The following is a 14,929-nucleotide window of genomic DNA, read 5'->3' as shown; positions in this document are numbered from 1 at the left end:
CTCCACAGTGTTCAGTTGCAGAGCTGGTCTAGACCCCTAGTTCTATAAATAGCAACCAGCAAACATGTCTCCCACTGCCTGCAAATTGTGCATTGAGCAGCAATATATCCAAGTTCGGATCAACACATTAAAATATATTAGAATTTGATGGGATTAGAGTAATTGTCAACAACATTTAGGGTAAAAAAGCTAATACTTACTAATGCTTGTGATGCAGCTTATTCATCATCATGGAATAATTCACATTTACTGTTTCCATATGGTATTGAGTACCAGCTCTCAGCGTGTGCAATTTCAGTGTGAGTTTATGAATGTGAAAAATAATAGCTTTTTTAAATATTCTATCTTTCTTGTGCTTCCTTATTAGCAAAGACTAATATATGTTAGGCCAGACTTCACATCTTCAGGCAGCGCTAATCATTGCTTTTGCCAAAAAATAAAGAAAAAGACTAACGTGGTCTGTGTACCATTATATTAGCTAGAACTAATTAGCAGTAATTGCGAGGAGCTACAGTCAACACAACTTGGTTGTAGTCTGTTTGACATGCTTTCCAAGAGCCGTGTCTGTACTTGACCAGTGCAACAAAAATAAGCATGTCATTTTCCTTATCCTAACACTGCATCTACATAGCTCTTCAGATGCTGCACCGTCCCCTCGGTACCACACCGCAGGACCTCAGTAGATGCTGTTGGGTTGCAAAACAGGAGTAATGCACTCATCAGACTTTGCAGCTTGACCTTGATGGTTCTTGGACACATTGGACACATTTCTACACAACAACAAAATCACAAGACAAAGGCATGAATAAATGTAGGTATGGATAAAGAGGGCCCCTTGTGATGTGCAGTTTAAAGCAGGGAGCACTGCCTGTGGTGAATAATGCATAGTGAGAGCAGCATGTTTGTGGCAGGAAATGGAAACGGAGATACATGTAACCTTACCTAATGGGAGGCCATGGTCTTAGCTGCAAGTTAAATGTTGTTGCTTGGAAAATATTGAAGAAAGTACAACAAGCTCACAGCCACACTAAACTCACTTGCCCTAATCAAGAAAAGACAAAGGTGTCAATTACAGTGAGGTAGTCGGAGGGACAGTGGGCATTTAGTTAATATCCAAAACGTAACATTAGTTTTTGTTGTTATAATCAACAGCAGGTGTGTTGAACTGTTCAAAGTGCTGCTTTTAATATGTCTTTGGTAACGTTAAGCTAACATTAGCTTCAGCAGGTTGTATATTGGCTGAAACCCCCCACACATCAGAAAGCAAGCTTCCTGTGACGTTATGGTCACTAACCTTTGGAGTTTAAATTCCTTGCAGCTCGTCGGTCCTTAACGTAACTAACGCTAGCTGCTCGACTTCAAACGGCTTCTTGTAGGGCACACTTTTAGTTTTTAAGCTAACTTTGACACTAGCTAGCTCTCAGCTTCTAACAGACATTTAGCTAATTTTACTATTCAGACCACATATGTGAGTGAAGGTGTTGAGAAACACTTTCTGCTCCCTCGATGGCACCAAATATAAGAAACAGTGGTCAGATAATTAGCGACATGGGCCTTTATATGCGTGCATCTCCTTCTGGGCTCTCTTGGCGTTTTCGGATGGGTTCACGCGCGAGCCGTAATACCCCCCTGCGCGCGCACACGCACAGAAGTTTTCAGCTTCATTGTGGTTCGACTCTACATTAAAAAATTATATAATGCTTTATGTAATATGGATCGATACCTTATGAGTCTCCTCCATCAATCAGGAGATTTGAGTCAAAATCTTGCTGGAATGAGTGCAGGCTTAAAATGAATGAGAAAGAGACTCAAACTTATTTGTGCAGAAGGAACATAAATGGGGAAACATTGAGTCTAAAATTCTTGTTCAAAGTCTTGATTCATTGCACGGATAGTATCTATGTGAAGATTTAATATGAATTTCTTTATCTTTATCTGAGACAAAGAAATCTAATAAATTCAGTCCAACATTCCTGCTAATATTAAGAACAATGACGATGGGTTAGTGACAATACAAGTTTAACCTGTAGTTTACCTGAGTTAAAATGACAGGAAAACAATAGCCTTGGTCAAACACAAAAGGGATTATGAACTATACAATGTGTCAGCCAATTCTTAAACACCTATCTCACTATAAATAGTTTTCCTCTATACATACTCAAAACATATGCAGATGAAGCTGGATACACCAATTGACCTTCCACTTAAGCAAGTAAAACCCAACTCAAAACAGTAAGGTAAGGTTGAACATTTGATTTGGACTTTTCAACTGTTGGTAAAATATTTTGAGAGATTCTTTCTTTTTAACCTTTTCATCAACCACTGAATGGTTACCAGAATCTCATCCACTCATAAATTCACGTTTATTTGGAGGCCAGATGCAAGTGGATAGATTTTAAAGGCACCCCAAATATGGTAAAGCCTCCAAAATAAAGGAGTGTTCAACAGTGTCGAAAAACAAGATTCAATTCAACTCAATTCAATTTATTTTGTATAGCCCAAAATCACACCTCAGATGGCTTTACAATGAATAGAAATAATCAATCACTAAATAATTCTGGTTAATTTAAAATGTTTAAAACCATTCATAAAACCTGTCATTTTTAATCAGAATTACACAAGGCTATATAGGTTGCCAATTAGCAATATATAGAAAACCTTGGGTTGGTTTTGGAATAAGAGATATTATGCCTCGCTTCATAAACAGTTAACTCTGTATTTTTAGCACAATCTAGCAAGATGTCTAACATCTTAACCCATTTGAAATCCTCCCAAAAGGTTAGGTGTGTATGGCAGATGATTACCATGCCAGCATGGTGTGCATTTTTGTTTAATAATCACAAGAAGATGCTTTCTCAAATCCCTGACCACAAAAACCAAATGCTATTCTGTTGATGTAGCAAACACTTTTTGTGTGATCACAAGAAATAATCTATATAATTCACGTAAAATTCATGGCCTAAATTAATTACATTCATCTCACTTTTTTATCCTTGATCCAAGATCACATATTTTTATTGAAGAATCCCAATTTAATCTCAATATAAACATATGTGAAAAATATTTGTAAAAGCAATGTTTAGCAATCCAGAATAATTCTGTTTTCTATTTTAAAACTACAATATGATGGAAAACAAACCTGGAGAAATGGACAAGATTGAATTGACAAGATTGAATTGATGTCAATATTGAGCTGGAGTTTAGACCTATATCTGCCACAACAGATTAGTCTAGATGAATAGCATACAGCCCACATGTGACCGGTAATCAAATGGGAATCTTTCAGCGTTGCCATGACAATACTGTATGTAAATCCACAAGGGCAATTCACTATGAATAACAAAGAGTAGAAAACTGTCCTCTGTTGGTTGAAGCACTTTGCACTTCTGGCTATATCCCAGTAAGTGATGTTCGAACAGGTGTTAAATAAGCCAACACCCACATGGTGTTGTACACGGCTTTCAATAAGCAATTCAATATTTTACTTGGAACATATGTTGCTGTGCTTCAATGTTGTTGTTTTCACAAGTTTTCACAAATTCACAAGTAGCCAACAAACATGGGAATTACAGAATCTCATTAAAGTTTAATTAAATAGAAATACACAAACAGTATTATTGCATACAAAATTAGACACATATATGAAATAAATGGCCCTCTTAACTGGGGACCAAGTAAAGAGCATGTAGCTAAGCTTGTGTCCTCCTCCTGTACTCGGGTTCAGGTTAGGTTAAACACACCTTTTATCTTAATTAATGTATTGTAAGATAATATTATACATGAACTGCATGTATAATATTATATTACAATACATGTATTAAACTGCCTTTGTTTGTGATTAGTATTGCCTGTGTGCATACAAATTGTGCTTGTGCCCAGATGTTATAGCACCTGTCCTCTCAGGCTAAACATCAGGATGAGAGACATGGTGCAGAGTATTCCCGTCACACACACTCCAATGTATAGAGACGTTACAAAGTCGGAGCGCCCATCAAACAAATAAAGATGCACGAGGCTTCCCTCACTGAAGAAAGATATTTTGAGGTTGCTTTAAAATTCCTTTGATCTTGTCAGGAGCAGCCCAAAAAAAAAGAAGAGGCAAACCAGAACGTGGGTAAAAAGGAAGACGTTTGGGGGAGGAGTGGAAGTGGAGATCAGGGGTTTCTGAATGTGCGAAACGAGTTACACAGTAGTTACACAACACAGCAGGATACTGTTCATTTATTATCAGATACACTCTTGCATGTATTTTCTAACCAATTTGCTGTCCTTTGTTCTTTGGATAGTCTACTTCAGGGTGAAGGGCAATTTTCTTATTTTTTGCAAATTTACCACAGAATTTATAATATTACATTACATTACATGTCATTTAGCTGACGCTTTTATCCAAAGCGACTTACAATAAGTGCATTAAACCATGAGTCCAAACTCAGAACAACAAGAATCAAGCAAGTACAATTTCTTCAATAACGTTAAACTACAGAATACTATCCGTACGTGCCATTTAAGTGCTACTAAAGTGCTAAACTACAAAGTGCTATCAGTAAGAGACATTTATGTGCTACTAAAGTACTACTACGGCTCTACCTTCCCTATTCAAGGTACAGTCGAAAAATATGTGTTTTTAGTTTGCGACGGAAGATGTAGAGACTTTCTGCTGTCCTGATGTCAATGGGGAGCTCGTTCCACCAATGAGGAGCCAGCACAGCAAACAGTCGTGACTTTGTTGAGTGTTTAGCTCGAAGTGAAGGAGCTACAAGCCGATTGGCAGAAGCCGAGCGAAGTGAACGAGCTGGGGTGTACGGTTTGACCATGTCCTGGATGTAGACCGGACCCGATCTGTTCTCAGCACTGTACGCAAGTACCAATGTTTTGAAGCGGATGCGGGCGGCCACCGGTAACCAGTGAAGGTCGCGGAGGAGCGGAGTAGTGTGGGTAAATTTCGGTCGGTTGAAGACCAGTCGAGCAGCTGCATTCTGGATGAGCTGTAGAGGTCGAATGGCATTAGCAGGTAGACCTGCCAGGAGGGAGTTGCAATAGTCTAGCCGTGAGATGACCAGAGCCTGGACCAGGACCTGTGCCGCCTTCTGAGTGAGAAGAGGTCGTATTCTCCTGATGTTGTACAGCATGTACTTACAGGAGCGTGTTATTGCGGTAATGTTGGCAGTCAGGGAGAGCGAATGACAGAGCCGAGAGAGTTGGTGTACAGAGAGAAGAGAAGAGGACCCAGGACTGAGCCCTGAGGGACCCCAGTAGTCAGAGGACAAGGCTCGGACACAGATATGAAAATAACAATAGTCTTTTTAAGCTGTTTTATCATGGAACCTGCCAACTTGAAGTTAAAACAGCTGTCATACCCAATTTAGATATCAAGTTGCATGCTTTGAACCAGATTTAAGCATTTTGACATGGACAGCCCGTTTATTTATTTATTAATGAATTAAAAATAAATCACCAAAACAGCTACTGGGAGATCTGCATGGCGACGTGGACTAAAAAGTAGATTCATATTTATTTAAACCTGGATTAACACATTTTTTAATGTTTATACTGACATTATTACTTCAATTAGTTGATTATACATCATTAGAAAATAATTGCCTGTTCACACATCTGAGAGACGAGGAGCAACAATTGCATGGCGTTGTGTTTCTGGTGATCTCCGATATCGTCTGTCCTGTTAGCTCTGTCTTCTCTATCACCTGAAGGAAATATATGGTTCTCCGCTATGATCAAAAACAATTCACAAACTTATTCGGTTTGATGCTGGGCAGATAATGTACAGTGGCTTTTTTTGCGGAAAATTGCTGCTGAAAACAACACCGATGAAAGCTGTGAACGGAAATGGGATGGGTGGACCAACAGTGTCAGGTGATAATTATCTGTTGGTTCATTATATGAGTGAAAGCCATAATCATCTGACATGAAAATATTGATTATAGAAGTTTTAAAGCTTTTTCTCAGGCGCAGGAAGTAAAAGAATGACCTGTTTGCCCACTAAATAGTTTGAAGAGCACCGAGAACTGACATGGCAGAATGCGCAAACAGAGGACTTCCATTCATCACTGAGGTTGATGCAGGTCTTTTCAGCACTTCCTCCATGCGCTTGCTGCACACACAGAACAGCACATGAATGTACACAGGGTGAGAATGCAGTGTGAGGGCTTTGAAGTACGAAAATGAATGAATGAGCCTCCCTCCCTGCTGACTGTAGAGAGCTCATTTGAATGACAGTTGCAGACTACACAGTGTTATGTGTGTGGCCAGGGGGAGTGGGGCAGAGACACCCGTATGTATGTGTTTATGTATGTGCAGCTTTTGTGCATTTATATATCGCATCGAAATACTGTAACGGGATGATTATGTACAATTACATAACCACACATATGAAAATACTGCACAGGTAGGTGCACCATACGGTCTGGTAATTTTTTTTTTATCTGGCAGTGTTGAACACAAACCCTTCAAGGGTCAAATGTACTGAATGTTAAGCATGTGTCTCTTCAGATGAAAGCGTGGGCCTAATAGCCAAGTAGACATCATTTATATTACACAAGTGCCAAGCACTGTTCTCTGTTTGGAGGGTGTGGAAGAGGTGATTGTTGTGATTGTACGCTGGGGCTGCATGTCGTGCTTTCATGCAGATGTGGGGTCAGAAACCAGCCATGTGCGGATGTACTGTACGTGTGGTCTCTTAACCACAACAGCAGGCATATCAGCGAATCAGACATGGCATACGCAACATGCCTTAGGCTTGATAGACAAAATGGTCATGTGTTCCTGCCCACGACATTGTAATGTTTAACATGTCACAGTAACTCATGAGCACCGTGAAGAACCCACATTCTTGCATGGCTGATTTTGTTTTAAACAAAAGGTCGAGAGACAAGAGTTTCCTAATATTAGATGTTTTTACTGTATGGTTTGAATAGGTGCCAGTACATTTTTTTTATGTTTTAGATTGTAATGTGTGGTTAGCTTGAGTGATTAGCTTGCACACTAGTAGTTTCATCAGATGCATTCTTCCCTGAGTCTCTTTCTTTCACTACACTGTTGTCAGGAATGTTGTCTGCACTTTTCACCAGAATAAAAAAAAAGAGAAGAACCTATAATTCTGTAACGAATCGTGTTTCTATTATAGAACGACAACGACAACAACACCCTCAACTAAGGGTTCTGCATATACCTTTTAGATACTTGCAGAGAGACATCAAGTAGATGAGGTTTGTCAAGTGCTTGAGAGTAGCACTTAAGAGCAGAGAATCCTCTAACCACTCAGAGAGGCAGGGGAGAAACTGTATGTTGGGTTAAAGCTTTGCAGCACTGCAGTTCCAACTGTTTTCCGTAATAAAGTTCTGAAATAGATGTTTCTCTGCAAGTAGCCACATGATGGACAAGTTAAAGGATGCAGGAACAGAAGATGGTGTGTTTTACTAAGGGAGACTATTTGCATAACATATCTGGAATTTTAAGCATTTGTTGCATTTTATGATTCGTCATAACATCTATGTTGTGGGTCACTGACGGATCATAAAACAGTGGATTTTAGATGACTAACTTCAACAACCTCCTTTCTCCACAGAACATTGATGCAGCCACTGAAACACAAGCAATGATGATATGAAAAACAAACACTGATTCCCTTGTGAATGGGGCCTTACAGAAAAGGGTTGGGCCATGATGGTTGCGTGTCACACAAAAGAGCAATTACGGCAGTAAGTGATTAATTGTGCAAAAGGAAAATAGACTTCTTGAGAGTTAGATGATATCCAATTGCGTGGAATGAAGGGCTGTTTGAAAAGTTCACTCCATTATATTTGCACAACATGAGGTGAGGCAGGCAGTCTGCTGTCACCCATGACAGAATGGACAAAGCAGTTGGAAAGCCCACACAAAGCCAAGATGGCTCTTTCTTAAACACACAATGTCGCAGACAGAACATTTACCCTGTTTCTGTGTCATGTTTCTGATGTTTTTACAGCACCATCACAGCATACAGATTCTGTCTCAGCTGGCTCTACTGCTGCTCTTTTAAACACGTCAATAACCAAGATTTCACTTTCATAACGATTTTTACTCATGCCACACAGCCACAAGTTTGCAAAATAGAAAAGTATAAAATAGTGAGTCGGGCAGATGGATTCTCAAGCACAAACAAAAATAAAATGGATATTGCATACTCAACACACACACAAATAGACACACACTGGCCTTCTTGGAACCCACTTTTTCCTCTGTCTCACTTGTGTATGAAAGATGTTCAGTTTACTGAACATCTTTCCACTCCTATTACTTTTTCAGCATTTTCTCTTGTCAGCCTGAAATTAACTCCCCCTTAATTGATCCCACATGGTGGATTCTGACATGGTGTTGACACATGGTAATGTGAGACTAGCTGGAAGTCAAACCCACTGAGTCATCACACCCATGAGAGCTCGTGGGGTCGCTTTTGAGGGAGTGAGGCTATGTAATCTTTACAAGTCCTATCATATAGTCAGGAAAGAGATGGGAGGATGGAAAACCCCTAACCTCTGGGCTTAAACCATGAGGTTGACAAAATAATGTATTCTTCAGCGAAATATTTACTCTGGACCAACTGAACAACTGAACAACTGAAAAACGCTAAAACCATTGTGCTATTGGTTAAAATGGTAAAACCATTGTGCTAATGGTTTAACATACTGCTGATGATTTCAGCATTTACTTACAACCATTGTTTGATACTGAAGAGCAAATGTGTGAATTATCAGCACAGTGAATAACAAGTCTCCAGGATCAATATACTGAATACAGTACTGTAAGGAGTGCTGAAGGTGTTGGTGGAAATACCTCCTCATGTACATAGCCAATTAGTTCCTCATACAACCAAATACATTAACTTGTGTACAACATAGATGCCATTACAACAAGACAAACTATCCAACAAGCCAACATTGTAAAATAAATGGACACAATCTGATCAGGTTTATCATCGGACATATAAAATGCCTTGTACTTGCATTCCTTCTAGTAGTCTTAGAACGTCGACCCTTTCAGAGTGTTTTTTCAGTTCATGAAAGTTAATTGTAACATTTTGGTTGCCTACAAATGTTTTATTCTTCATTTGATTGTACTCTGCTTCACCCTCTCGTTTCAGAATCAGAAACAGAGTCAGAGTCGGTCAGGCCTTCTAGTCCTAAAATGTCCATTTGTGTTCCTGAAGGGCTACAAAATGTGGCACAAAGCATTTCAATTCATTGTTCTAAATCATTCTGATTATCCTATTATCCTTATTTCCTCATTTGAAGTGTGAGTGTTCAAGTGGAATGGGTAATCAAGAATCCCCTTTTGAGATAAATCCTTTATTAAAGGAGATTAGACATTTGAATGGGGTCAAGCTGTCTCAGTAGTGCATTCTTTCTAACAAGCTACAACAGATCTAAATATACTTGATGTATATAATAATAATGATAATCACAAACAAACGGAGTTTAGACATGAGATCCAGCTACAGAAAATTGAGACGCCAGTAAAACATTTAATGTTTTTTTGACAAGGGATCCTATGTTCATGGCAATAATGTTAAAATAATAATAATGGGAAAGCAAAGGGAAGAGTTCTCTGTGGATGTGTGAGCGTACAAAGTGTTTGGCTTCGACACTAAAGAGCATTTTTCTCCTAAAATACTGTAACACTCATGCACTATATATTCCGTTGCCTTTGACTTTGTATTTAAAAATGTTTTTTCTATGCAGAAACAAGTGGGTAAAGAGCTTTTTTAACTTCCATACTTGTGCAAGGTTTAGAGTGGGCATGTTACAGTTTTACAAGTGAAGTGTCTGATCACAAGGCTAAAACAATCCAGTCATACAGTAGATTGTTGAAGGATGCTGGCATAGTTTGTACTACTTCTGCATCAATATAAGTCACAAACCAAAGATGCATTTAAGTACGTGCCCCTCTGTCAGCCTAAGGCAACATTTACAAATCATATTTGTTCACATCTGCTTACATTCATCTGTGACTAAGAGTATACTCCAACATTTCTCTTCAGAAGGTTAGAACCATGTTTTTCACAGCTAGAACTAGAACTTAATTATATGGAAACCAGCACTTTTCATTGATGAAAATTCTATAGTCGTTACTCCACTTTAGAGAGGTGATGGGGTGAAAAGAAAGTAAGGCTCATACTAAATAAATTAAGTAAAATTAGGTTAAGACTTCCCAGAATGCAAATGACACTATGACAGACGCTGGAAATGATCAGCGTTAAGCAGTCAAGTGGTTTTCCAACTGTGAAGAGCTTCTTTTTTCAGATATACAGGCTGTTTTCATAATTTAGAGCAATAGCCTTACTACGTTTGCTAAACTTATATTTTAAATATGTTGTTGACACTGTGTCATGGAGGTGATTGCGTGGTGGCTCTTTTATATTTTGTTATTGGATGTTTTTTGTAGCGCACACTATTTTAGATTTGTTTTATGTTGGCCACTCAGGGGCAGCAAGAACAACCTGTGAGCACAACATTGACTTCATTGTTTCAAGTTTATATAGTAAGCTTCTGAGCAAAACGTTGCCTAAAACATCAAGCAGATACATACAGCAGAAGCATTTATTTAGAGGTGTGTCTATGTCCACCTGATTAATGTAATCCTAATATTCACTAAAGATGAGCTCTGTTTTGGGCTCCATCAACTCCATTGGGGAAATGTGTGGCTCTTTCATTCTCAGTAAGACAACCCAAAATAGCAGATAGAGACAACTTTGTGCATGAAACTTTTGTTCTGAGCCTTTAGTTCCACAGGTGTGTCCTTCCTGTCTGGTCACACACTCTGACCTCCCTCACTGTCAGAGTATTTTCACCTACATACCTTCTGCATACTGTAGGTTTTCATATCCAGACATGTTGTTTAAGCATATACTGTGCCCTTTTGGGTCTGCAAGTTTTACATACGGAAATTGCATACACAGAAACTCAAGATAGTTCACAATCTTGTGGCAACTCTGAAGTTTTGCTAGACTATTTTTGAGTTAGGGCAATTTACAGTTTTTTGGCAAGTTGGTTGTCAATGAAACCTAACCATAACGGGCTGCCTATATTCCATGAACCTGAAAGCTGGGAAATGCAAACCAGGAAATACATAGAATGTGCTTGGCCTCAACCATCATTTAGCCTCCTTGCTTTCTTCTGTCCTCTTTAGCTCAATTACATAAAAACATATCGACACTGATATGGGGAACAGCGACTACAATAATACCTTTTCTTAGTTTTCACACAAATTGATATTAATCTAGACAGAAATAATAGGGTTGGTGAGAAAGCTAGTGTTTAGTCACAAGTTTCAGACACAGAAACATACACAGTGCAATTCAGTTCAGTTTCTCTCCTTTTCATTTCAGTCTGTTTCTACCACTTTCTCTCTCACACAAAATAAATTAATTTTGCTGTAAACTGAAATGAATCAATACTTTCAAAGAGACCTTCAGCCACCTGAGTGCCTCCCATTTCGCTTCTTTACTCCTTCCCTTTGTGAGATTTCTATGAACCCTCTGCTACTGTGTGCTACAACAATATTCACTATAAGCACATCAAAATGCTGTAGAATCCAAACAAAATGAGTTGTTGCATCTTCCCACACGGCACAGTGAGGACAGGAGTCATGACTAACTTTGAGAAGTTAGCCAAGATGCCAAAGCCTCCCACACACACTGCACCAGCTTACAGATTTATACCCCTGTTAGAAAGTGAAGATGCAATCTAGAAATAGTTGGGACAATACGTGGAAATGGAAAATGTAGGTGATTGCATTGTATTTGTCTCATCTGTGTTCATATGAAATAATAATAATATTAATAATAATAATTGTTGACTATTCATCAGATTAGGGCCTGGCCAACACCTCTACATTGCCATATATTTCCTTTAAACATGACTGGGACCCAACCAGTTTCTAATGCGTATGGTATAGACCTATTTCATTCCTTAATGAATGAGGGAAAAGTCACAGGAGACATTAGATGGTTCTTAAGACATGTGTGCATGTCTACATCCCCCATTTTGCTTGGCATAACATCAGAAAGCAGAAGTAGATGGTGAGAGAGACCATAACAAGGCTGACTTCTTTCTGCACATCCATCAAAATACTGATTTTATTCCATTTTTACTTTAAGACAGTGTTCCATTTTTTTGCATGTTTTTAAAGCTACACCTAAGGTGAGCGTTATTGTCAAGCACAAGTTAGTTACAGAGATTAAGTTCCCAAACATATATTTTTAGCAAAGGATAATAGATAATGTGATGGACATTGTGGCTAAAATGTGTCAATACAAAGGCAAATAATACAAATAACACATATCTCTTTGTCCCACCTTGAACCCTGTTTGCACCAGCAACATAAATTGACAGACATCACAGGTGCAGCTGCACAGCCTCTTCCCTCCCTCTCCCTCTGTGCCTTTCTCTCACTCACTTTCAAACACACACACACACACACACACACACACACACACACACACACACACACACACACACACACACACACAAATACAGACAACCTGCACCTGCTGCACAGACTCAAATTAAAACCCTGAGAAGAAATGTTGTAATGGAGGGCATATTTGTAGGGGCAAACACTGATGTTTTTTCCATGGGTCTCTGTTAACTCAGTGTCTTTAAAAAACAATCATGTATTAAGCCACTCACTGAAGGAGGAGCAGCTTCCTGCATTGGACCAGGGAATCATGCTGTTCTTTTCAAGCACTCCCTGTCTGCGTGTCTGCCTGCCAAGGGTGCTCTGCAGCATCCCCTTTCAGCTTGTGAATCAACCTCCCTCCTCCTCCTCTTCCACAAGCTCCATGAAAAAAAAGAAAAAAGAACTCCCCTCCCTCCACTAGTGTCAGTCTGCCCAATAATAATATTGCTTCGTAAACAACCCAGTTTCTCCTAGGTTCTCAATGAATTATTCACAGTTGTATGTATCCAAAATGCACCCTGTTTCTTTAAGGGTGAGGAATAATCACGGCAGTCAGCTCTAAAATTCATCCAGAAAAAGGGCTGCAATGGGCGGCAGAGACTGCTATAAATACCCCCGCCCCATCCTCCTCCCCCCACCAACACCACCAACCATCGCTCCTTCATTCTCCCTCCTCGGTGAAAAGCACATCAGCTAGGACATCTACTGCAGGGTCCCTCCGCTGACATGCTGTGCACTTTTTTTTATGCAAGGGAGGGACACCAGTTATGTCATCGCTCCTACACCATTCGATGCCTGCTTGCTGATGCAACTATTCGACTGCCTTCGGTTTGTTTATATCACATGTGTGTAGGCTACTGCAGCGCATGCACTCCTGCTATACGGCACATACTGGTGGCAGCTACAACTGCACACACTTGCTCAAACAAGAAGCCACTAAAGCTAAGAAGACCCAGCTTTTATCTGGTCAAATGGGATACGAGGAGCTGCCCGTGGTGCTGAACTGTCAACAAAAACAGAGAGCAGCAGGCCACCAAATCTGGCAGCAGATGAACTCATTCCAGATCCAACTTTTACGGTCGCTCTCCACTTCATTAATGTCCACATTGGCACCAGACGTAATTGTGTTCACAAGCATCACACATGTGAATCAGAATTTCGGGAAGCCAGAATCCAAGGTGGTTGGTTTTAGTTTACTACTACCTGTGGACCTCAGTCCCTAGTCGGGGGTTTGGTGGCCTAAAACAGACAACGCTTTCTTTACACCCACCTTACACAGCTGAAAGTTTTCCGACACCAGCGTCTCCTGGACGTCGATTTCCTTGGGAGTTGCCGCCGATGTGGGAGTCCCGGCCGCGCTGCCGCACGATGGGGATCCGATAGTCCCACCCGGGGAGGAGGTGGTCAAGCCGTCCAATACCTTCCGAAACTTCTTCATTTTCTACCGCGCTTCTGTATACAAGGCACGGGGAGGAAGAAGACCGCTCTGTTTTATTTTTTCCCCAGAGTTCACGGTCTCTCCTCTCTGATGCAAAACCCTCACTCGTTTGGGTCAGCTGAAGAAAGAAAACGTCGCTCCCTGCAGCAGCAGCAGCAGCAGGAAGAAGACCCACTCGGTTTCTCTCTCTTACGTGCAATTTAAAAAGTCATAGAGGCACCTCATCTTGTTCTCTGGCAGAGAAAATCTACAAAAATCAATTCGCCTGAGCCACTCTGATCTGAGGATCACTGCCAAACGTTGCAGATGCAGGTCGCCTATCTCATATCTGAGCATGCACCGACTGAGCTGAAACTAACCAACTTCATCTTCCCTCTGCATCCTAAAGTACCGTCCACTCCCGGGGCTTGGAGAGAAGTCCCGCAGCTCAACATAACCAGGGAGCCGAGCAGCGACGTTTAGACGGATCAGACAGAAGTGGACAGATCAAAAGAACTCCTCCCCCGCCCCCTCCGCCCTCCGCCCCCCGCCCAACCCTCCTCCAAAAAGCACTTTTACAGCGTTGTGGTTGCCAGTAACCAGTAAGAGAAGGAGTAAGAGAAGGAGGGAAAACAGACCGAAGACGCAGAGGCAATGCAGTTAAACGCAGATGGACTCCACAGTCAAGCCGAAAAAACGATACAACTCAACCACCAGGGAGAAGAAGAAGAAGAAGAAGAAGAAGAAGAACAAGAACAAGAACAAGAACAAGAACAAGAACAAGAACAAGAACAAGAACAAGAGACAAAAAGAAGACTCTGTGCGCTGACGTTGTGAACTGGAGGTTAATCTATGAATGGATTTGAGTCGATTTTTCTTCTTCTATCCATCCAGCTGTGCTTCATCGACGCTTCTCTGCAGTTCATAGACAGGAGACGGGAGCTGTCCGCGGTGCTGAAAAACCATGACCAGCCAGCCCCGCCCCCTCTCTCTCAGCCCCCCCCCCCCTACAAAAAGCTTGAAATCAAAGATACAGTATGACGAAGGAAACCTGGGAAA

General features: G+C 40.5%; 1 protein-coding gene across 2 annotated transcripts in view; it reads right to left on the bottom strand.

Annotated features, from left to right (window-relative positions):
• The window catches only part of stxbp5l (syntaxin binding protein 5-like), a 107,602-nt gene extending 93,711 nt beyond the window's left edge, over positions 1-13,891 (bottom strand). For both annotated transcript variants that reach the window (XM_034561830.1, XM_034561831.1), the window contains exon 1: positions 13,724-13,891. In XM_034561830.1, the coding sequence (XP_034417721.1) occupies positions 13,724-13,891 (168 nt within the window). The remainder of the gene's footprint in view (positions 1-13,723) is intronic.
• Between the last annotated feature and the right edge of the window lie 1,038 nt (positions 13,892-14,929).

Source organism: Cyclopterus lumpus, chromosome 21, assembly GCF_009769545.1.
Source record: "Cyclopterus lumpus isolate fCycLum1 chromosome 21, fCycLum1.pri, whole genome shotgun sequence".
Lineage (NCBI taxonomy): Eukaryota > Metazoa > Chordata > Actinopteri > Perciformes > Cyclopteridae > Cyclopterus > Cyclopterus lumpus.
The sequence above is the reverse complement of the archived record's forward strand: the minus strand, read 5'-3'. Positions and strand labels throughout refer to the sequence as shown.